The sequence below is a fragment of the Triturus cristatus genome, chromosome 4_2 (genome assembly GCF_964204655.1).
Source record: "Triturus cristatus chromosome 4_2, aTriCri1.1, whole genome shotgun sequence".
Classification (NCBI taxonomy): domain Eukaryota; kingdom Metazoa; phylum Chordata; class Amphibia; order Caudata; family Salamandridae; genus Triturus; species Triturus cristatus.
The window spans coordinates 273380877-273403381 of record NC_140586.1 but is presented as its reverse complement, the minus strand read 5'-3'; the positions used below and the strand labels follow the sequence as shown (position 1 = coordinate 273403381).

The following is a 22505-nucleotide window of genomic DNA, read 5'->3' as shown; positions in this document are numbered from 1 at the left end:
ATGAAAGATATACTTATGTCAAGTGATAGGTGTGTGAATGTAAAATCTTGTTGATACTGCAGGATAATGTATCAGTAACAGAGAAAGAAATGAAATGAAAGGGTTGGTGGGGGATGCTCCAGCTGAGAAAAGTCTTGTGAACACTCCCAAACTCACAAAGGTTTTCTCTGATGTTTCCCACCCTAAAGCACATAGAAAAATACTCCTCCAAATGAATGTAAAGCTGGACTTCCAGTGTAGGGAAGACAATGTAATATCTCAAAATTGTACAGGGGAGATAGGGAAGGAGTTGGTGCTTAAGGAAAAATATTTTTCACATGGAGAAAACTAGGTTTTACAGAATAAAGTTTTAGTTTTTACATACATACTGTAAACCTGTTCCAGGAACTGATTAAGAGTAGTGTGTGGAAGTAAAGTTTATATTTGGAAATGTACATGTCATACAGTTGTGAGCGCAATCCACTGCAATTCTATTAATTTACAAACAAGCAAACCTAGACCAAACATAGTTGTACTTCTCCACATCTGGAGTTACTTCCTAAAGGAATTACCGTAATTAGCCTCCTTTATTCACACCTTCCTTACTAACTTCCTTACTAACTTCCTTTTCCCTCCAGATTCACATTAGCCTCTTTTAAGGGACTTGTTGTGTGTGAAGCAGTAAAATCTCATCAATAAGCCCAAACCAGAAAATACAAAAAATAACTGCAGGTACTGGTGTTTGTGGTCCAATTCCGGACTGTGTTTCCCTCGTTCTAGACCCTTTTTCCCTGCACATATTAAATGTGTGTGGAGGGAAACAGTCAGGAATGTGGTAGTCCTGCAAGTTTTGTGATTCTGATTTGACCTGTAACTCTAGTAACCCGCCAAACTGTGATTACCTACCAACTTGTAATGAGGGACTATCTCCTGTACTCAGGGTACTCTTCTTCGCACCCCATAATACGTGCCCCTTGGTACCAGAGCCTTACTTTCCGGTAATAGTTCAAAAGTCCCCTCGCCCAAATCTGCTAGAGAATGAGGTGTCCTATATCACGTAAGTGATCATTCACAATAGTACTCAGAAGCTAAACTTACTTTAAGGTTTCCACTGGATGGATTATTGTGTGGCACCGTTTAACCGATTAACAGCCCATTAAAAAAAATGAAAAATGTGTAGGGTGTTCCATTTCTCCACATAATTTGTATGGGTGCAGGGTGAGTCCTGACAGAAACTGGTCTGCATAAGGACATGATGGCAACTACCATCTTTTCAAGGTACAAACATAATCTCTGTGGATGTTTGCTGATCTGACAGTGGTAACTATGATATATGCACACCTTCATTGAGAAGCACCCTCCACCTTTATAACATTTATAGTATAATTTCACCCAACATACAATAACAATAACAACAACAACAACAATAATAATATTAAATAGAACACAATTAAAAACAAGCCAAAAGGTCTTCTAAAGAACAAGTTACTTACCTTCGGTAATGCTTTTTCTGGTGGATACAGTATATGCCTGTGGATTCCTCACTTTGTGAATATCCCTGCGCCAGCAACATTCGGAAACTTTTGTAGCAGTCCACGCCGATGAGGTCGAAGAGGACGTCACAGAGGAACGGCACCGCTCGCGACTCCGCTGACGTCACCGGCTCCATAAGAAGACCTCGTCGGCGTGATGACGTCAGTTCCGCCCCTTTTTTCCGTGCCTTCGGGGCACACGGACGGACTGACAGCAATATATACACAGTACACAATATGCAGATCAACACACATAGTGTGGAGAATGAATAGAAAGGCCAAAGAAAAACACAATGCCTTTAACAGTAACATACACATTTTGAAATACCATCATCAGAATAGTAGACTAAAACATTATTAACAGAACCTTAGGTATAGAAGGATGGACAACGGGGAGGAGGGTGGGTCAGTGAGGAATCCACAGGCAGATACTGTATCCACCAGAAAAAGCATTACCGAAGGTAAGTAACTTGTTCTTCTGATGGATACATCTGCCAGTGGATTCCTCACCTTGTGAATAGATTCCACAGCAGTCCCCACTCCCGGAGGAGGGTGTCCACCCTTCTACACCAGAAAGTCCTGAAGGACGGAACGAGCAAAGTGTCCGTCCCTCCTCACCTCGGTGTCTAAGCAATAATGTTTTGCGAAGGTGTGGAGGGAGGCCCAAGTTGCCGCCCTACAAATGTCCTCCACAGGAACCCCGCTAGACAAAGCAGACGTGGAAGACTTTGCTCTAGTGGAATGAGCTCTCAAACCCTCCGGAGGTTCCTTACCAGCCAGGGAGTAGCAAATCTTGATGCACAAGACAATCCACCTGGAAAGGGTGCGCTTGTGCACCGCTCGACCTTTCCTGCAGCCAGCAAAGCCCACGAAGAGCTGGTCATCAACCCTGAAGTCCTTTGTCCTGTCCAGGTAGAAGCTCACCGCCCTCTTAGGGTCCAAGCGGTGAAGCCGCTCCTCCTCCTTGGAAGGGTGAGGGGGAGGATAGAAGGAAGGAAGGGTAATGGACTGCCCCAGATGGAAGGGAGTTACCACCTTAGGCAAAAACTCAGCCCTGGTCCTGCGTACCATTCGTTCAGCATGAACAGTCAAGGATGGGGGTTTTGAACTTAGAGCTTGAAGCTCACTTACCCTCCTTGCCGAGGTGATTGCAATGAGGAATACCGTCTTAAAGGACAACAGCCTCAAGGGACATTTGTGTAAGGGCTCGAAGGGAGAACCCATAAGATAAGTTAATACAAGGTTTAAGTCCCATTGAGGCATAATAAAGGGAGTTGGAGGAAACTTGTTTGTAAGGCCCTTTATAAAACGAAGAACAATAGGAGACTTGAATAATGACGGCTGATCCGGCAAACAAAGGAAAGCCGACAAAGCCGATAAGTATCCTTTCACAGTAGCCACAGCAAAGCCTTGCTGTGCTAGAGAAAGGACAAACTGTAAAATGTTAGATAGACGAGCCTTCAAGGGATCAATGGACCTCTCTCCACACCAAAGCACAAATTTAGACCACCTATATGAATATATAGATTTGGTGGAGTGTCGCCTGGCCGATAAAATAACATCCACCACATCTGGCGGGAGAGAGAAATAATTCAGGTTGCCCCGTTCAATCTCCAGGCATGAAGGTGTAAGCTCTGGAGGTGGGGGTGTAGAACCTGCCCCTCCGATTGCAAGAGGAGATCTGCCCTCAGAGGGAGACGGAGCGGAGGGCACGAGGAGAGGTGGCGAAGATCAGTGTACCACACCCTTCTTGGCCAATCCGGGGCGATCAATATGACTTGGGCCCGGTCTTGGCGAATCTTCCTCAGAACCCGAAAAATCAAGGGTATAGGAGGAAAAGCGTAAAGGAGTCGTGAGCCCCAACTCAACTGAAACGCGTCCCCCAACGCTCCCTGCATCGGATTCTGGAGACTGCAGAATGACGGGCAGTGAGCATTCTCGTGAGTGGCGAACAGGTCCACCCGAGGCGTCCCCCACGTCCGAAAGACGTGACGAACCACCTCCGGATGGAGCCTCCACTCGTGGTCGTTGGAGAACTGCCGACTGAGACTGTCCGCACATACATTCAGAACCCCGGCCAGATGATTTGCCATCAGACAAATCTGATGGCCCTGAGCCCAGGACCATAGACGCAGGGCCTCTCTGCAGAGACAAAGAGACCCCACTCCTCCCTGTTTGTTTATATACCACATCGCGGTAGTGTTGTCTGTCAGGACTTGAACAGACTGACCGCGAAGGGAAGGGAGGAAGGCCCTGAGCGCCAAACGTATCGCCCGTAACTCCAGAAGGTTGATGTGAAGCAACCTTTCCTCTGGAGACCAAAGACCCTTGATCTCCAGATCCCCCAGATGAGCACCCCACCCAAAAGTGGATGCATCCGTTATCACCGTGGCCACCGATGGAGGTAGATGGAAGGGCTTTCCTTGGGACAGATTGCCCTCCACGCTCCACCAAGATAGATCCGCTGCAGCTTCTCTGGAGATCCTCACAAACTCCCTGAGATCTCCTTTGTGCTGATACCACTGTTTGCGGAGGTACCACTGGAGCGCCCTCATGTGCCAGCGTGCATGGTTGACCAACAGGATGCAGGAGGCGAACAGACCGAGCAGGCGAAGGACCTTCAGAACTGGAACGACCGCTCCATTGTAAAATAAAGGAATCATTTCCTGTATGTCGAGAATCCTTTGAGGAGAAGGGAATGCTCGCCAAACAGTAGTGTCCAGTACCACACCTATGAACAGGTTGCGCTGAGAGGGCACCAGGTGAGACTTGGGCACGTTTATCGAAAAACCCAATTTGTACAACAGCGGAGTTGTATCCTGCAGATGACGCAGCACCTTCTCCGGCGACTCCGCCTTGATCAGCCAGTCGTCCAAATAAGGGAAAACCGAGACCCCCGACCTTCTGAGATGGGCTGTCACCACCGCCATCACCTTCGTGAAGACTCGAGGTGCCGAAGTAAGACCAAACGGAAGGACCGCAAACTGATAATGTTGCGACCCTACCGTAAACCGGAGATACTTCCTGTGCGACTTCAGGATGGGGATGTGAAAATACGCATCCTGCAAGTCGAGCGACACCATCCAGTCCTCCTGATTCAGCGCTTGAAGAACCTGCGCAAGGGTGAGCATCTTCAACTTCTCCTGTTTCAGGTAAAAGTTCAAGATTCTGAGGTCCAGTATCGGACGCAATTTGCCGTCCTTTTTGAAAATCAGGAAATACCGGGAGTAGCATCCCCGACCCCTCTCCTGCTCTGGAACCACCTCTATCGCACCTTTTTGAAACAGCTTCAAGACTTCCTCCTGTAGGAGAAGACGGTGGTCCTCCGAGCAAGCACCTTGAGAAGGAGGGTAATTCGGAGAGAACTCCCGAAAGGGAAGGGCGTACCCATTTTCTACAAGATCCAGAACCCAGAGATCTGTAGTTACAGACTCCCAGTCTTGCAGAAAATGGGTAAGCCGGCCCCCCACAGGACCAGCATGATCCGGAATGGCGGATCTAGGGCTGCTTTTCGGTGGTGGGAGGGGCTGAGGAGGAGGAAGAGGAGGAGGAGAGCTGACGGCCACGTGAGCGACCCCTGATTCTTCCTCTGTAACCTCTAGACGAGGAACCTTGCTGCTGCTGCTGCTGCTGCTGCTGGGTCTGCCTATAGGTTCGAAAAGATGTCCTTCCGAACCCTCTATATCTCTTAAAAGACCCCCTCGACTGAGACTGCAGGCCCAGAGATTTAGCTGTCGCCTTGCTGTCCTTGAATCGCTCCAGAGCAGCATCTGCCTTCTTGCTAAACAGGCCAGATCCATCAAATGGCAGGTCCAATAGAGTCGATTGCACATCCTGTGAGAACTCAGAAGATCTTAACCAGGCACTCCTTCTGGTTGCGACAGAAGACCCCATGATCCTTGCAACAGAATCTGCAGTGTCCAGCCCACTTTGGATCACCTGACGTGCCGCCGCCTGAGCATCAGCCAAGATGTCACTGAACCCAGTCCTATCCTCCTCTGGCAGTTTTGGCGCCAGCTTCTTAGCCGAATCCATTAGTGCGTGCACATAGCGTCCCAAAAGACAAGTGGCGTTTGTTGATTTCAAGGCCATGCTGGCCGATGAAAATACTTTTTTGGCAGACTGGTCTAGCCTTTTAGCCTCTCTGTCCCCAGGAACCTGAGGAAAAGCCCCCTTAGACTTTCCCGAACAAGCTGCCTGAATTACCAGGCTCTCCAGTGAAGGATGTGACGTCAAAAATTCAGGGTCCCCTGGGGCTGCTCTATATCTCCTAGCAATCGTCTTGGAGACCGCAGGAGCAGAAAAGGGCTTGCGCCACACCTCTAACACAGGTTCCACAATGGCCTCATTAAAGGGAAGCAAAGGCTCTGATACCGCCGTGGGAGAATGCAGTACCTCAGTTAAAATGTTCGACTTAAACTCCGTAGTTGGTAACTGGAGATCAAGCAGCTCCGCAGCCTTCCTGATAACCGAATGGTAGGGAGCAACGTCCTTAGAGGGTTCATCTGACGGTGGAGTAATCTCCCACTCAGGAGACAGATCCAACCCACTAGCTTCTTTAAGCTCTTCGAACACTTCATCCGACTCCACCAATTCCCGCTCTTCCGCTTCCTCCTGAAGGTACCTCTGCTCTTCAATAATCCTCTGAGACTCCCTTCTGGAACGAATCCGAATCATCGGCGGCGGCGGCGCCGTATTCGAATCCGATGGCGCCGGTGCCGGCGTCGAGCGTGGATCTGCCGGAGCCATCAGCGGCGAACGAGGTTGAGCCGGAGCCGGCGAGGATGGAAGCGGCGTCAACGTCCTCGGAGCCGGAGGATTCCAAGACGGCGTCGTTGGAAAGAACGGTATGAAAGGGGCCTGTGGATATACTTGCGGCACCCCCAAGTTAAATGCCATTGGACCCATCGGACCCGCAGGTGCACCAGAGGTGTACATGGCACGAGCAAACACCCCATACATCGCATTTAAGTAATGCGAGGGGTCCTGACCTGGTCCAGGGAAGGCAGGGTACTGGTCAGGCCTCACCGGACTCGGGCCAATCGGCGCCGACAGTGGAATCAACGGCGTCGCAGGCTCACCCGGGGCTTGAAGATCTTCCGGGGCCGGAGACGGAGCTGGAGACGGAACCGGCGCCGGAGATGGAACCGGCGTCGGAGTCCGAGCTGGAACCGGTGAAGCCGGAGACAAGGAGACCACTGGAGATGAAGGACCAGCAGGCGAATCCGGCACAGGAGAAGGAGAAACAGAGTCCTTCCGACGCCGAACAGGTGACTTCGGCTTAGGCGCCGAGCTCTTATCAGAATGGTGTCGAGACGAGTGCCTGCTCTTTTTTAGGTCGAGGACCGCCGGTCTGCCGAAGGCAGAACCAGAAGTCGGAGATTTAATGACTTGGAGAAGAGGGGCTTGAACCCGCCCCTCTTCTCCCCTGTTCTCCATTGGCTGGCCTCTTCAATGCTGGCCAGCCATTGGAGAAGAGGTCCCGTCACTCCGATCCGGCCCAGTCCTTTTCGGATCGGGGGGCGTGTTTTTTGCAGAAAGTCTAATTATCTCCTCCAGCCAATGGCAAGAGGAGATAACAGCAAAACACGCCCCCGAATCCGAAAACGCCGCTGCGTTTCTCCGAGGCATTTCTGCTCTGCCTCGGAGAAAGGCAGTGGTGTGCTTGCCTTTTGCTCTGCCTTGTTTTTTTTATGTATATACAGCTTCCTATTGCTGGAACTCGATCCTGAACGTATTGGAACCTTTACACGAGCACCAGTGCACGGGTAAATTAAATGATGGGTGGCATTTTAATATCACAGCGGAGCTAGGAGGTGTAATGTGCGTTATCTGAAAGGTAGATATTATCACAAAAACAAACTTCGAATTCTACATATTGTACAAATGTCACCATGGATTAAAACACCAAGGATGCTCCCAAAAGCATAAGTAAGCCAGGCTTTCCAAAATATCTGATACTATCTGATGATTGGTTGTTGCGACTGAACGACGACAGGCATCACTCCGTTTTCTAAAAGACCACGAACATACATGAAAAATACCACTTTTAGTCGGAGATTCACCACAGTAAACACGCTGAAAGGTGTGCATTCTGCTGCCAAATGTTATGCAGGGAGAACCAGAGAGCAATGGATGGGTTAGTGCACGTAAATCCGCTATGTCACGAACACGTATAACGACCTCATTGCGCGCAGCATGTGTTCATTTATAGCGGCGAGCTGTTTGAGAGCACGAGATAGGCTACTCGGGATCCTGCTTGACGGCGGCCCGGGCCTGCGGTGCAACAGACAACATAGTGGATGTGTGCTAATGGAAAGGCAGGAGGTAGCTGTGCAGAGCGACACTTGGCAAGGACCGCTGGCTCCATGACACGGAGAGACTGCATCGGGCCAAATAGCGATTTCTTACAGCAAACAATGCAACGAAAATATGCTTGGATCGGGGAAGCCGATGGTTACCTCAAACAAGCACGAGCAACGCAACAAAGGTGACTCGTTAAGGGGCGTTGCGGCGGGCTGTTTGTGAGCACGAGATAAGCCACTCGGGAGCCTGCTTGACGGGGGCCCGGGCCCTGTGGGCCCGCGCCGCAGTTTGTCAGCAGAAAGCGTGCTCATGTACCAGTCCGGATGGGCAGGCCTAAACGAGACAGGTAGGGAGCCAAAAAAGTCACTTAGACAACGGGGCCAGGAGTTACGGGCACCACTTTCCCCGTCATGTCCCTCCACGGTGAACACGATTGACCCCCTCTGGGTGATGCATCCATTCAGGGACTGAACCAAGAGACAGAAAACAGAGTCGCCGCGGAACCACCATGTCAAGCACCGGGGAGAGCTTGGAGGCCCGCCTGGGGCGAATGGATGCCATGCTGCGGGACCCTGCCAGCCAAGTCAATACCGACTGTCTGCTGGTAAGTGACCGGGTGGAGTGCATACTCAGCCGGGTGGTGGGCGGAGGATCCGGAGGGGGGGCGGGGGCAGCACAGAATATGGGCTGCACAGACCTGTACTTGCAGCTGACATCAGCCAGTGGGTTTGCAAAGTGAAGTTTGTCCCCGGCCGCAGTCGGGCTGCTTTCAATGTTTACTTTGCGTTAAGGTGGTGGGCTCAGGCGACCCCTCACTTTGGCGCTGCGCCAACTGTCAGTGCCCCTCCGGAGCGGCCCAGTGTGTTCCCAGGCCGGCCCGCTGGATGACAGCTCCTGCACGGTGCCGCCCGGGGTGTGACAGGGCGAGTCTGGCACCTGCGGGCGGGGACTGTTTACCTGCCCCCAAGCCGTGCTGCAGCTAGTGGTAGCACCTATCGGGCTCTCCCATCGACTCGACGCAAGTTCTGTGTCTGCTGCTTATTTGGACTGTAATTATCAAACCGATCATTGTTTCTGCATAAAATTACCCTAAAAGGAAACAGTCCTCGCTAACCCCCTTCAACAAGCATTTACAATGCAATGGTCTCGGCATTGGTAAAGTTAGAGCTATTGGCATTGCTCATGACATTATTTTTGTTTATGTTTTTGTTTTTAAAACATTTAAAGAAACGGCATTGTCATGAGCAATGCCAATAGCTCTAACTTTAACAATGCCGAGACCGTTGCATTGTAAATGCTTGTCTTATGTTTCTTGGCTTGAGAAGTATGTCCCGAAGTCGACTTCGACGCCGACCTCGACTTCGATCTAGACCTCGACCTCATTCTCGATCTTCTTCTCCCTCTCTTCTCCTTCTTCATTTTAGCAATGAAGAGTTTTGCCTCCCGTTCTTTAAGAGCCTTCGTGCTCATCTTCCAGCAGCTGGTACAGCCATCCACGTCGTGGTCCGACGATAAACACCACACACAGTCCTCATGAGGATCTGTGATGGACATGTGCTTGACACACTACCGGCAAGGCTTAAATCCAGACTTTTTTGTCGACATCCTCGAAAGAGAACAGGAAAAATAACCAGAATACACAAAGTATCAACGACGCTAACAACAGCGATTCCCGAAATCCGTTGTTTCGACGGCGCGGAAAAAAGGGAACTGACGTCATCACGCCGACGAGGTCTTCTTATGGAGCCGGTGACGTCAGCGGAGTCGCGAGCGGTGCTCTTCCTCTGTGACGTCGTCTTCGACCTCATCGGCGTGGACTGCTACAAAAGTTTCCGAATGTTGCTGGCGCAGGGATATTCACAAGGTGAGGAATCCACTGGCAGATGTATCCATCAGAAACAAACATTATATCTGCTACTTTAACCTGCCAAAGGAAATACTAATAGTGGAAATAGCTTACTAAAACAGAAGTGAGGTACGGTTCTATGAAACAATACCTGTTTTGGGCATTATACAAATTCTCTTTTGCACAGAACACACTAACCTTACACAGATTATATTTACTGCCTGTACATTCCACATGAAAGCAATACATCAGGATTAGAATTAATACTTGGAAAACAAAATATGAAATACTTTTTATGAACTATATTGTTTTTGCAGAAGACATATTTAACAACGTTTCGTTTGGGGAATACACCCTATAGAAAATGTAATACTGATTGAAAGCGTTGCTTTTTTCTTTTAACTTGTGGCTATGTCCAACATATATAAACTATTAGTTTATAATACATAAATGCAGCATGCTGTTATTGTGGAAGAAGGAGTGACACGCATAAGGAAAGACTATGCCATGTAAAACACATGCATTCGTTTTACAGGATGCTAGTGGCTCAGGCCAATATAGTACTCCATGCAGTTATAGCACATGCCAAGTCTGTAAGTGACCAAGAGTGAACAGTGGAGAATGTTAACATGTTAAACTCTATGAAAGCTCACTTCCCCATAAATGCATGTACAAGAATAATATTGGCATGATTCCCCATAAATGTATGTACAAGATCACTATTGGCATAATCAACCTCATTTCAACCATGAATTAGAGAAGTGTGAATCTACAGCGGATTCCTTTTTTTAACCAAATCATACAAACATTTTAGTCAGGTTAAAAAAAAGTGCAAAGGTTATTCGGCGACCTACGGTAAGAGTCTGTCTCCTGTGAGTTTAAATCCTCAGGAAGCATAGAAATGCTGCAGATACATCCTCTCACAAGCATATGAAGTGATATTATGGCAGGCAGACATTGAGATGTTTAGTTAGCGCACAATAATGGGTGTAGGAAAGCACCGGATGAAGAGCTGGTGAAAGTTAAACAATTATAAGAAATGGGGAGATATAAATTGAGGCAGCAAGAATAGATTGATGGGAGTTCATAAGTGTGGTAGTTGAAATTGTAGGAGGTGTAAATAGGCTCAATGTCAGGAGAGCAAGTAGTCCCAGCCCTGGCGCTACTTTTAAATCAAATGAGGTTATCCTACAAAGCGTATATAGCAACGACGAATGCCATGAAAAGAAAGTTATGAGTTACATTTGTGGCTCGGGAGATTGAGCATGTGCTAAGTGATTGTGAAGTTAATGGAAGAAGTGATAAGGTGACAAGAGAGCGGTCACTTAATGAGGCTTCCAGTAAAGGTGTGGTACAAGTCAGTCTTGGCAATTTCGGGGCTATTGCACAGTTTTGGAGAAGGACTGAATTATGTGTGGGCACTAGTGAAGTACCATTTGTAATGTGGGCAGAGGCATTCATAAAGGGTTATGATGTTACAAAAAGTGGACAGAATGGGTTGACGAAGAGAACATACAGAAATACCAGAGACTGTGTGCAACTGGTGAAGGCAAGTAGATCGACAAGTAAATGTGGGTGAAAGAGAGACTAGGGGTGTGTAGTACAGTTGCTCACCTACTGCTAAGTGTGAGGCTATGACCAGAAAGAAGAAACCTAAGCCATGTTTGAATCTTGGATGCTTAGTTGAGGAAATGGATCAGGATGCTGTGAAGAGGAACACAGAAAGAAAGCAAATTGGATACACAGACTACTACAATTGTGTGTGAGTGAAAGAAGTGCATGGGAAACAGGGTGATGTTGTATAAGTGGTGAAACCTGAGAAGGTGCCAAAGGGTCAGTCAGTACATTTGTAATGTTGGGGTATACCTAATGATGAGAAGGGGTAAATGGTGTCATAGAAAGAAGCACCTTGGAAAATAGACCTGTTTATGAAGGCGGGACAGTGTGTGGGCAGGTTAGATTAATAGAATACTTTAAAGAAAAGACTTAGAAAGTGGTACTCTCTCCTCATCTGAACTTTGATTGATGCTACTCGTGCATATGTTCATTGTGAAATGTATTAGTATTAGCAGTCTGTTTTGGTGTGTGTTCAAGGGGGACTTCTTTTACTTTGTGCTTGATGAGTGTAAACGTTCGCTCATTTGTATGAAGGCACCATATGAAGCTGTGCAGCATTCCATTTGGAAGCTGTGGCAGTTGAATGAGTAATACTAATAAGGAAAAACAGCTGGTTTGTCCAGGACAGGAAACGGACCCACAGCTGGTATGTCCTAGACTGTGTTTGTCCAGTCAAGTACTTTGCAAATAATTTCATGAAAATAGAAATTCCTTACTTCCGTGGAGCTAGGCCTCTCGCAAGAGTTCTATAGAATGAGGCAACATCTGATGTTGAAACCAGGTAATGCACACAAAGTGCCAAACAATATCTAGCCCATTAAGCTGTATACTCAATCTTTCAAATTAAGAATCTACAAATGGGTAAGTTCATTACCCAAGTTTTATTTTATTTTCATAGCAATCATTTTCATTTAAAATATCAGAAATGCCTTCCTTTTCCCCTACTCTTTGCGCTCACAGTTTCTCCACTTCTATCTCATACTAACCAAGCAATACAAATTTCCACTGATGTTGTCAAAAACCAGTTACTTTGCTACTTTCTTATTCCACCTATATTCCTTTCGCTACCATTCCATCATGCTGTTTAAATGAGACGTCTACTCAAGACATCTCTGTTGAATCACATTTTTCCACCTAGTCATCCACACTGTGCTTCTCCATTAAAACACTTCCAATCTATGAGTTTCTCTTTCTAGCCTTCTCCATAAATGGAAATCTGCCACTCATTGTGGCATGAATTTATCTCAGTATTCAGTTTGTTTGAGTCTGCATACGCTGTTGTCAGCTTCCCAGTTAACATATATTTACTATAATTCAAAAAATGATGCATAGTTTTGGAGGGAATAGGGATCTTTCAAATAGAGTATTCGCTTGTTAATTTTTACAAGTTCTAGACACTTGCTATCAACCCCACCTACACAATTGTATGATGTTTTTATGGTATGTTAAACTTCTTGCCGTTCTTTTCCGTTTTTCCTATTTTTAACAGTCAGTTCACCCTTGGTCACTGTCTCCCATCTTGTCTGCTTGTTTTGCTATCATAAACACAGCACTCACCAGTACATAGTAGTAAGCATATAGAGCTGCCAAGTGATGAGTTATAAAATATTTATCACCAATCGCCTTCCAGTAGTAAACAATAAGTAACAAATCTGTAAAAAAAAAGTATATAAAGTCAATATCGTATAGGGAGGAGGGTGAAAAGAAAGTGCATTTTTGGCCGATTCTAAAATGAGCCAATCCAAATGAAATAAGAGCACAGTTTACATAACAGATTTGATATATGGCCAATTCAAACAGAGAATTGTTTGTAATACATGCATGATTTGGTTGAAACTAATCTCTTAAAAGTATATTTGTATTACATGGATGAAAGGTTCTCAGCTCATAAACGTCCATGTGCCACACAACTTATTTGTTAAATGACAATGTCTGAGGATGATTTGACAAAGAACTTTAAACGAAAAAGGAGAACACTGCCTGTTTCTGAGAGAGCATTGTTCCTGGTACGAAAGAAAAAAACACAAAATGAAAAACAGGGAATGAACAACCACATGTGTTAATTATATTTGATTTCTTCCTGTTTCTGCTGTTTGTATTTTAGTACTTTTACATAAACATATATCCTCATGCACTAGACATTTTATCATGCATCATCTAGTACCTATAAAGGTTTTTTGTGAAAAAGTGTCTACAATTCTTACATTAACCAGTAATTTACAATAGCAGTTTGTACCCCCATGGTACGTATTGATCGGGTTGCTCCTCCCTTCATCTCTTAATATTAGAAGACTTACAACAGAAACAACAATCTTTGCGACTTAACTACTGATTCAAAAGCCCAAAACTTCAACCTCCTCCCCTCTCCATGGTGACACTCTCTATTGTGCCTCCAAATTCTCATATATGGTCTTGCCAGTTTATCCAGAATTTGGTCTGTTTCCAATACGTTTCTTCATTGTATAAAGCAGTGGTTCCAGAACTTTACAGAACCACAACCCACTTTTTAAAACTGCAGACTTTTACGAACCACCTACCTTTAATGCATAAGAGGAGGGCCGATTTTGGAATGTAACTAAACCATTGGTTGGTACCACATTGTTATTTACAAACAGTACACTTTCCATTGAAATGACAACTAGCTTTGCAGACATACAGCTTTCCTGATTAAACTAAATAGCACACAAATGATAATATTTGGAAATTGGGTTTCAGTGAATATTAATCATTTGTGCATCATCAAGTAAAGTTCTTCATTTGTTTTGATTATATTAAAATCTGTTTCCAGCACACTTCAGAATTACAATAAATGTGCTTCATTTTTGCTGTTCTAACTGCTGAATGCATAGTTAATTTATTTGCATTTTGTTGTGTGTTGCAAAAATGGACATCCTACAGCCTTTCCTTTCACATTCCCTGTACTCCAGCAAGATTGCCACATAATTCACTTTAAAAGCTCTATTCACTTTGCAGTCAGAGAAAGAAAAGAGGACACCAATCTTATGTTAAAAGAACAATCAGCAATTCATCAGAATACGGAGCCTAACATTTGGCCTCTGTCTCTGAAGCACTGGCAAATGTGACAAGATAAACACAGAATTTAAAGGCATCTTTATTTATTTCTCGGACTTTCCCAACTTACCACAAATCAGCTTGCGAATACCCACAGTTTGGTAAAAGATTTTATAAAGGATTCAATACCAGTCAAATTAGTACACGTCTCTTAATCTTGGGGCATGTAACGTATCTGCATCAATTTTCCATGTGTAATAAGTCTGGCTGCAAAATGTCTGTAAACTTATCTCTTTCACCAGATGGCTTGACAATTTCTCCCTTGCCATGGTTTGGCAAATTTTTGTGCGCAAGTGTGTTACTAATGGAGGCGTCATTCTCACCATTTTGGTATCTTCCAGTAATTGAAAGATATGCTTACATTCTCTCACCATTGACTCCCAGGTGTCAGGTCTCATGCCCATAATTGTCACTTTTGGGGTTTCCGGTATTAACAAGACTATTTCTTTGATTGGGGCTAATCCCTCTTTCTAAAAGAAGGAACTCCAGGACATGGCTACCAACATATGCACTGGGTCTCCTTCCTGAATCCCTCCAGCATCCAACAGGATAATCTGGGGATATTTTGTGTAGCCTATCCGGGGTCATGTACCAGCCCGGCATCATCTTAATGAACAATTCCCTATGTAGTATTAATTTGTTGTAAGTAAATGTCATGCCAGTCTTTCCAATGCTTCTTGTCATTTTTATTTTCCCCATTGTGCTAAACCACTTGCTTTTGTATTTGCTTTTGTATTTCCATGATTGTTGCTCCTTTGGAGTAGATATTAATTTTTATATTGTTGTAACTAACCCTTAAATGTCGGTGCGTGTATGTATCTATGTATATGGTGTTCAATAGCGCAAATCTAGCCAAAAGGTGGCTATCCACTGTGCTGAGTCAAACCCAAACATGATAGCAGAGGTAACTGGGTTGTGGATGGTGAATTAATTGCGACATCGTTTTTTAAAGAGGTAAGTCTTCAACACTTTCCTAACTTGGAGCAGCGTTGGCCGGCTCTGATCATTACATAGATGTTTCAGATGCTGGGTACATAGATGAAAAAGGCCCGATGATTTAATTTGTCTTTTTTACACTTCTTAAGGGTGCAGTCTGTTGGCGTCCTGGGTGTGGGTGTACTGAGAACCACCAGAGATGGTGAGCTTGACTGTAAGATGAGGGAGGATGCTGGTCATGATGGATCTGTAAATGATGCAGGCTGGAAAGGGGAGCCAATGGAATTCCATCAGGATGGAAGTGAAGTGATCATATTTGCTTAAGGTCCTGGATGAGAAATGATTCAGCATGCAGGATGCCCCTAAGGGTGCTAGTGTTGAGTCTAGGAGGCCGGTTACCAGGGTGTTTTAATCCTTACTATTGCTCTTCTATGATATGGGTGTAGTGCCCAGTATCTAAGCTGATAATTCTGGTATCTTACATTCTCTACAATCTAAAATAATTTGTACAGCTCTCAAACGAGTGATCTGGACTTCTTTACACAGATCTGCTAGTATTCTACAATATACTTCCTTCAAGGCTTAACTAGTTCACCTATTATTGCAAATATGATGTCTTGACTGCCGACTTTTGAGAGTTAATGGGGTTAGGAAAGTCAGTGATCCAATCCAGACGGCCACTGCTATCTACACCTTCAGGACTCATATCAGGGGCAGCTGGTACCCTTCCAAAGAGGTGGGGGCAAGTGAAGTGCATTACCACTTCCCAAAAAACAAAATAAAAATCACCCCCTCCCTCCAAAACCCCAAAGTAAAACACCTTTCCGCCAAAAGCCTAAAATAAAATACCCGCTACCTCCAAAAGCCCAAAATAAAAGACCTCCCTCGAAAAACTGAAAAACAACTACAATAACATTTTAAATAAATGGTACTTAACCATAGATGCACGTCCAACTTGGTGCTCCACTTCTGAATTTGCAATTTCCTGTGGAAGTCGAGCTCCCCTAACCAATCCAGACGCTGCTCTCATGCTACTGACCATCATTCGAGAAGCACCTGGATTGGATGGAGCAGGCTCCTTCAGGTTCTGGAGGCCTGTGCTTGGTCTCCACACAGCTGGGTAGAGAGAGCTTTAAAGTGTGCATGTCACTTTGGTAGGCACAATACAGTCAGCCAAAGTGACATGCGCACTTTGCAGTGTCTGGCCAACCACTGCTTTAGTCCTCCATGGTGCCAACTGGCAGTAGAGGACACACCCAACAGGTCTCTGGGCTCAGGGTAGACTGGCTGCTGCAGTGTGCACATCGGTAAATAATAAAAGTGCAATAAAATCTTTTCTTTGCCATTTTATTTTCTCCTGCGTGGCTTGTGGCAGACGGGGGGGGGGGGGGGGGTGGAAAGGGGGTGACGCTCCCCGGCCCTCATGAAGAAACCACCGCTGGTTCATATGCTTGCCTCGTCGTCAGTTTGTTTTTCATTGCTGCGTTTTCCTCCGTAGCATTGATCCTGCCACTGCTCCAGTTTACTGGTGCACATCATCAAGTATTCACCTAAAATTATCAATTGGCCTGCCCTGTGGGAAGTCCAACACCTCTGCTCCCCACCCCATGCAGCCAGTGATATCGTCCTTGACAGATATTGAGAGACTGACCTGTCTATACTAATCAGAAGGCCCTGGAATACTCATATTAATTTAGGTACCATCATACTTTTTATTGCTGTGTTCAACTTAACCATCAAACATACAAATGTTTACATTGGTCAAATCTCTTTTTCTATCCTCAAAAAAACAAACCATGTTAGCTGCATGGAGGTCTATTACTTTGGATATGATATTTAGCCCAAGGTTTCTCCTAAATCAATGATACATTGTGGTGGGAGTCTGGATCTTTATGAATTCTCTTTTGGTTGCTTCTACCCCAGAGGCAATAATAATGATTTATCAGTGGTCACCTTATGCTTTAATATTTTGACAAATATTCCTAGTAGTATCACTTGGTGTGGTATCAACTGTTATGGGTTAGTTACGTATAAAAGTATGCTGTCCGCAAAAAGAGAGAGCTTATTTCGGATACTGCCAAAGTCTAACGCCTTGATTTCTTTTTGCCTGCAAGTAGTCATCGCTAGAGGTTGCATCGCTAGTACGAACAGTATGGGTGACATTGGGTGTCTCTGCCTCGCTCCAATTTGGATATTAAAATCTTTTGAATATTCTGATCCCACTGCTATTACCATCTTCATGCAGATTTCTCCCATACCATATCTTTCATTCACCTACCTGAGGAATGACCAGTTCACCTTTTCAAATGCTTTCTCTGCATCCAATGGCAACAGCAGCTATGCTATCTTTTTTTAAAATTGTTTTGACAAGATAAACTGTCCTTCTGATGTTGTACAGGGTTGCCCATTTACTACAAACCCAGATTGGTCTTCATGTTTGATGTCTGGTAATATGGACACCAGAATAATGGCCAATAATGTGCTGTATATTTTATGACTCATGTAATAACTTTATTTGAACGGGACGCCTTTTATCAAAATCATGTTGCTACAAAATTCAAATAAAATATCAATTAAAATACCTGAAATGAGGTAGCCTGAGGTTACAGCGACGTTCAGTTTTACCAGGAAGGGGTCCCCCCTAAAAACACATTAACACAGAAGGGCCATTATACGGAGTGATATAGATCTAAACCTACAGTATGCATTACACATATACATTACACAATAAACTGACTCTGTACACAACACCGAGAATTTGACAGACAGTAAAACAATGGCATGAAAAAATGGAAGGACTCACATTTCCACAGCAGGATCAAATTTTCAGTGTAGCTGCGCGTCCATGACCCAAACAAGAACTTGAGACGTTTGCAGCTTTTCACAAATATCAGATCATTACACCTATCCTCAACATCAAAAATGACATATTTTTGTGGACAAACGTGTTAAAATAGGAAAACAAGAAAGGTGAGGCTAGCTTTGGAGGGGCAGATTTTAATTCAATGCACAGTCATCTACGCGTTTATAACACTACTTCCTTCATTCCAAATGTGTCGGGAATGTAAAATTGGAGACAGATTACATGAGGCCTCTAGGAAAATTTTCATTAGGTATTACTCGAAGGCACGAGGAAACACCCAGGTGGTTTTACCACATGATAATTGCGACCATGTTAGAATGAAGCTGTATCTGTGTTTATGTATTTTATATATTGGAAACCATGCAGTGATTTGATAACAGGGTATGAGGACAGGTCTCTGGATTGGGTATGATTCAGAATCTTATACAATAAAGAAGAAGGGATTTCTGTTGATGGGCCATATGCCCTGCTTGAGAGTCAATGCAGTGTTCCATGAAGTGGTGAATTTTAAGTTCCTATCTGAATGGTAGGAATGATGGTGCAAGCTCAATGTGAGAGGAAATGTTGTTCCAGATCGTAGTGTACAAAAAATAATAACCGTTGCAGCCATTAATTCATAAGCAATAAAATGAAAGTAACACACAGACTTTATTCAATGTGTTGCACTTGATCATTTTTGTTGTAATATCTTTGAGTATTCTTTCCAAATTAACACCTTTATAAGTAAAAAGCAATAAAAGGCACAATAGACTTTTTTAACTGATATGTGCAAACTTAACATATAATGAGAAGTGATAAAATATGCATTAATAATAAATACTAATAGATTCAGCCACAGGAATGTCTGAACATTATTAATACAGGAAATTGATACATTCACAAAATAAAGGTACAGTTCAAGTGGTACCTAATGATGGCAATGTATTTCTTTGACTCGAACACCATTTGCTACTAAATTGACAACAGATTTAAAGTCCATCTAATGAAATCATGCTCCGCATAAATTATATTGTGCAATTAATTTCAACCTTCGATGTAAGGGACAAAGTTCAAATGAAGTCTTCCTCAGGCCAAGATAAAGTTGCCTTTCAGGACATTTTGTGCAAAACTAAATCTAATCAATGTTCTTATTTATTAAAACTACTGTAAGAACATATGTGGTCAAGTAACTAACCATTCATACCGGTAACCATCCTTTGGATGGAACACTGTGGAGAGAAGCAAAATAATTCCTTAATTAACAACCAACTTTCTGTAAATATTTTAAGGTGCGAGACCCACCACGTGTAATTCCCTTTGTTAGTCTTACCTGGGCACTTTTTAAGACTCAGAACTGAAATGGCAGGAAAAATAACGTATTGTATATGTGTACAGGAACTGACATAAAATGAATACAATGTTGCCAATGTGGGGTTGCTATCATCATGTGTGCCTGTACTACTTGCAAACGTGTACGGGTCTCTGTTCTTCCAAAGCCGCAGTAGACGGAAAAGCCCCCACGTTCCTTTGTGAGTTGTCAGAGTCCTTCGTTCAATGTGCAGTCAGTTGTGTTCTGTGTTTGGGGTGAACAGAGTGAAGCTCAGTTGTCCATCATAGTCCTCTTAGTCAAGGGTGTGGACAGAGTGCCTCAGCATTGCAAGTTGTCACATAGTACGTACCGGTGCCAGTCTACGCTACTGTTTGTGGACGCCCAATGTGATAGTACTTGTGCATCATACAACTTGGTGAAGGTATGCAAGTGCCGTTTGGCCAGGAAGCATCTTCTGCAAGATTGTGTGCCATAACTCAGCTCATTGGTGGGTTTCATACACTATGGGTGAAGAACACCAGCCTTTCACAATGGGATACGGGGCCCTATTCATCTGCTGCTGTAAAAAGAACAGAGGCCATTAGAAAGTACACATGGCAGCCTCCCCCATGTAAATTTCAATACACTTCTACAATATGGTAATTTTTCAGCCTTATTTGAGTCTTAGTAGGTGTCCAGGTGAGACTACCATATGGAATCACGGGTATTGGACTTTGAAGGGTCTCATACCATAAAAGATTTTAATAAAAATGTGTTTGCTAATTAAGACGCCATTCTATCTTCTCCCCACAATGTTCAATGTCAAAGGATGGTCACGGTTATTAATGGTTAATTACTTGATTCGATATGTTCATAAGGTAATATTAATGTACAAAACCATTAATTACGTGTTTTTGCACAGTGTCCTAAAAGGTAACTCTTTTTTTGCCCAGAGGAACAGCTCATTTGAACGTTGTCCCTTACTTCAGATGGCAAAATGCATCAGTAAGTTATAACTTAGGAGGAGTAGGATTACATTAGATGGACTTCAAACCTGTTGTAAATTTGGTAGGAAACAAAAATTTGAGATAAAGAAACACAGTGCCCTCGTTACGGACCACATGAACTTTATCTTTATGTTGTGTATGCATGTGATGCTACTAGGAACAGTACATTGACCATCGACTCCATTTTGTATAACTGATTCCATTTTCTGTGCTCTCATGCAGTTGCAGTGTGGGGAGGACATTTTTCCTCTTTATCCGTTTTCGCTAAAAACAGTGCAGAGTGAGCAGGAAGATGTTGCGTGGGATGCGCGCTTGGTGCTTTTCACGTGGTTGAGACCTTTTTTGCCACAGTAATGTGCTGAATGTACAGCTCTGTCTCTGAGCCAAAACATGGAGGTGTGGGCAGCTTCCGTCTAGACCTTGACACAGACTGGTACGGTCAGCCTTGGTTTTACAATAGATGAAGAGTGGGGGAATTCCTAGTAGTCTCTCTCCGTGTTAGTAAAAGGTATTAAAGGTGGGAAATCTTGGCGCTTAGACAGGAGCTCGCTGTGGAACAGACGTGTTGCCGCTGGGAACTTTGAGGGTCCTGATCGAGATTTCTGCCTGACTGTCAAGGTCTCCTCCAGACCCTGGCCAGAATGTTGACAGATCTTTCGGTGATGTATTGGTTTTATTTACCTCATGTATATAAACTATAAATGTCATTATTCTGTGTACACATTTCATACTATTATTATCTGCTTTCTCGCGAGTGTTATATTATTACTTATGTTGTTTCACCTGTTTCATTTGACATCTGGGAAGGACTTTCTGCTAGAGAGTTTATATTAATAAAGCCCCACACTTTATTTTGAAACTTCCTTTTAAAGGTTCATTCCCCTCATTTATTTTTTCAGTGCAGAATCTCTTCTTCTAGTGTTTCTTCTTGTTTTACCGAGTGCCTCATCTTGGGAATGCTGAATTTCTTTTATTTGGGAGTGTAAAGCAAGACAATGCATCAATTTCTTCTATTAATATTATACACGGCATTCCTGTGGCAGAATTCCTAAATATTTAAGATTTGCTATTCATGTATGTTGTAGCTGTAATCATTCTATTTTATGTGTACACATGTCAGTTCAAAAACGTATTGTGTCTTCAATTGTTTGCTACCTCCAAAGGAACTAATTTAGAAAGAATACCCAAACATAATAGAGCACAAAAAGATCGAGTATACCACATTGAATAAAGACTGTATGTTACCATTACTAGACTGCTTATGAATTTGTGGCAAGTGTAGGTTATTTTGTTTTACGTTATGTAGCGAATCCCTCCCTATAAACCAGAACAGGACCCAACCACCTATTGATAGTTTTACACATCTTAGATGGCAGCATGTGAGGGCCATATTACAAAAACTAAGAATGAATTCTAAAATATGGACTGTCACTATCTCAGCCTTACATAAATGTAACTCATCTTGACTAGCACCTATTCACACTATCAAGCAAGGACCACTGGAGTTAGAATAAAACATACAACCATCCATATAAATATAGGAAGTGAACTTGACTGGATGTAGGAATTAAATATATTTTAAACGTTTTGGTGGTGATATATTTAAATAAGGTCAACATTTTTATGAGCAATATTTTTGAGTCTATGTTTTTGCCGTCTGTTTTCACAATAAACCTTTTAATGCACAGAGGGAGAAAGCTTATTTTTCCACTTCTTAATTTTTGAGTATGGTGATATCGCAGCTCCTTCTATTACAGAGCCAGCCAGAAGTGGCTAACGTTTCACCCAGAAATGCTGATATACCACTTTGCTGTTTTGTGGGTGATGTAGCAGATTCTAAATATAATGTATGCCTCGTAAGAAAGCCAAACATTTAAAGTGTATGGTTGGGCAATTAACACCACAGAGCGCAAAAAAGAAATGTAGAGTGCAACAGATTTCAACAGTTCAAAAATATGTGTTTTACAATGTTATTGTTAGAGAATGTCAAAGCAAAATGCATCAAAGAACTTAGAAACAATTTTGAAAGATACAGCCACTTCAAAAACACAAATTGTAC

General features: G+C 43.8%; 1 protein-coding gene across 3 annotated transcripts in view; it reads right to left on the bottom strand.

Annotated features, from left to right (window-relative positions):
• TLCD4 (TLC domain containing 4) overlaps positions 1 to 22505 on the bottom strand; it is a 442351-nt gene that overhangs the window by 213719 nt on the left and 206127 nt on the right. For all 3 annotated transcript variants that reach the window (XM_085601497.1, XM_085601496.1, XM_085601495.1), the window contains exons 4-5: positions 17871 to 17929; positions 12838 to 12932 (exon numbers count right to left, since the gene is read on the bottom strand). In XM_085601497.1, the coding sequence (XP_085457623.1) occupies positions 12838 to 12932; positions 17871 to 17929 (154 nt within the window). The remainder of the gene's footprint in view (positions 1 to 12837; positions 12933 to 17870; positions 17930 to 22505) is intronic.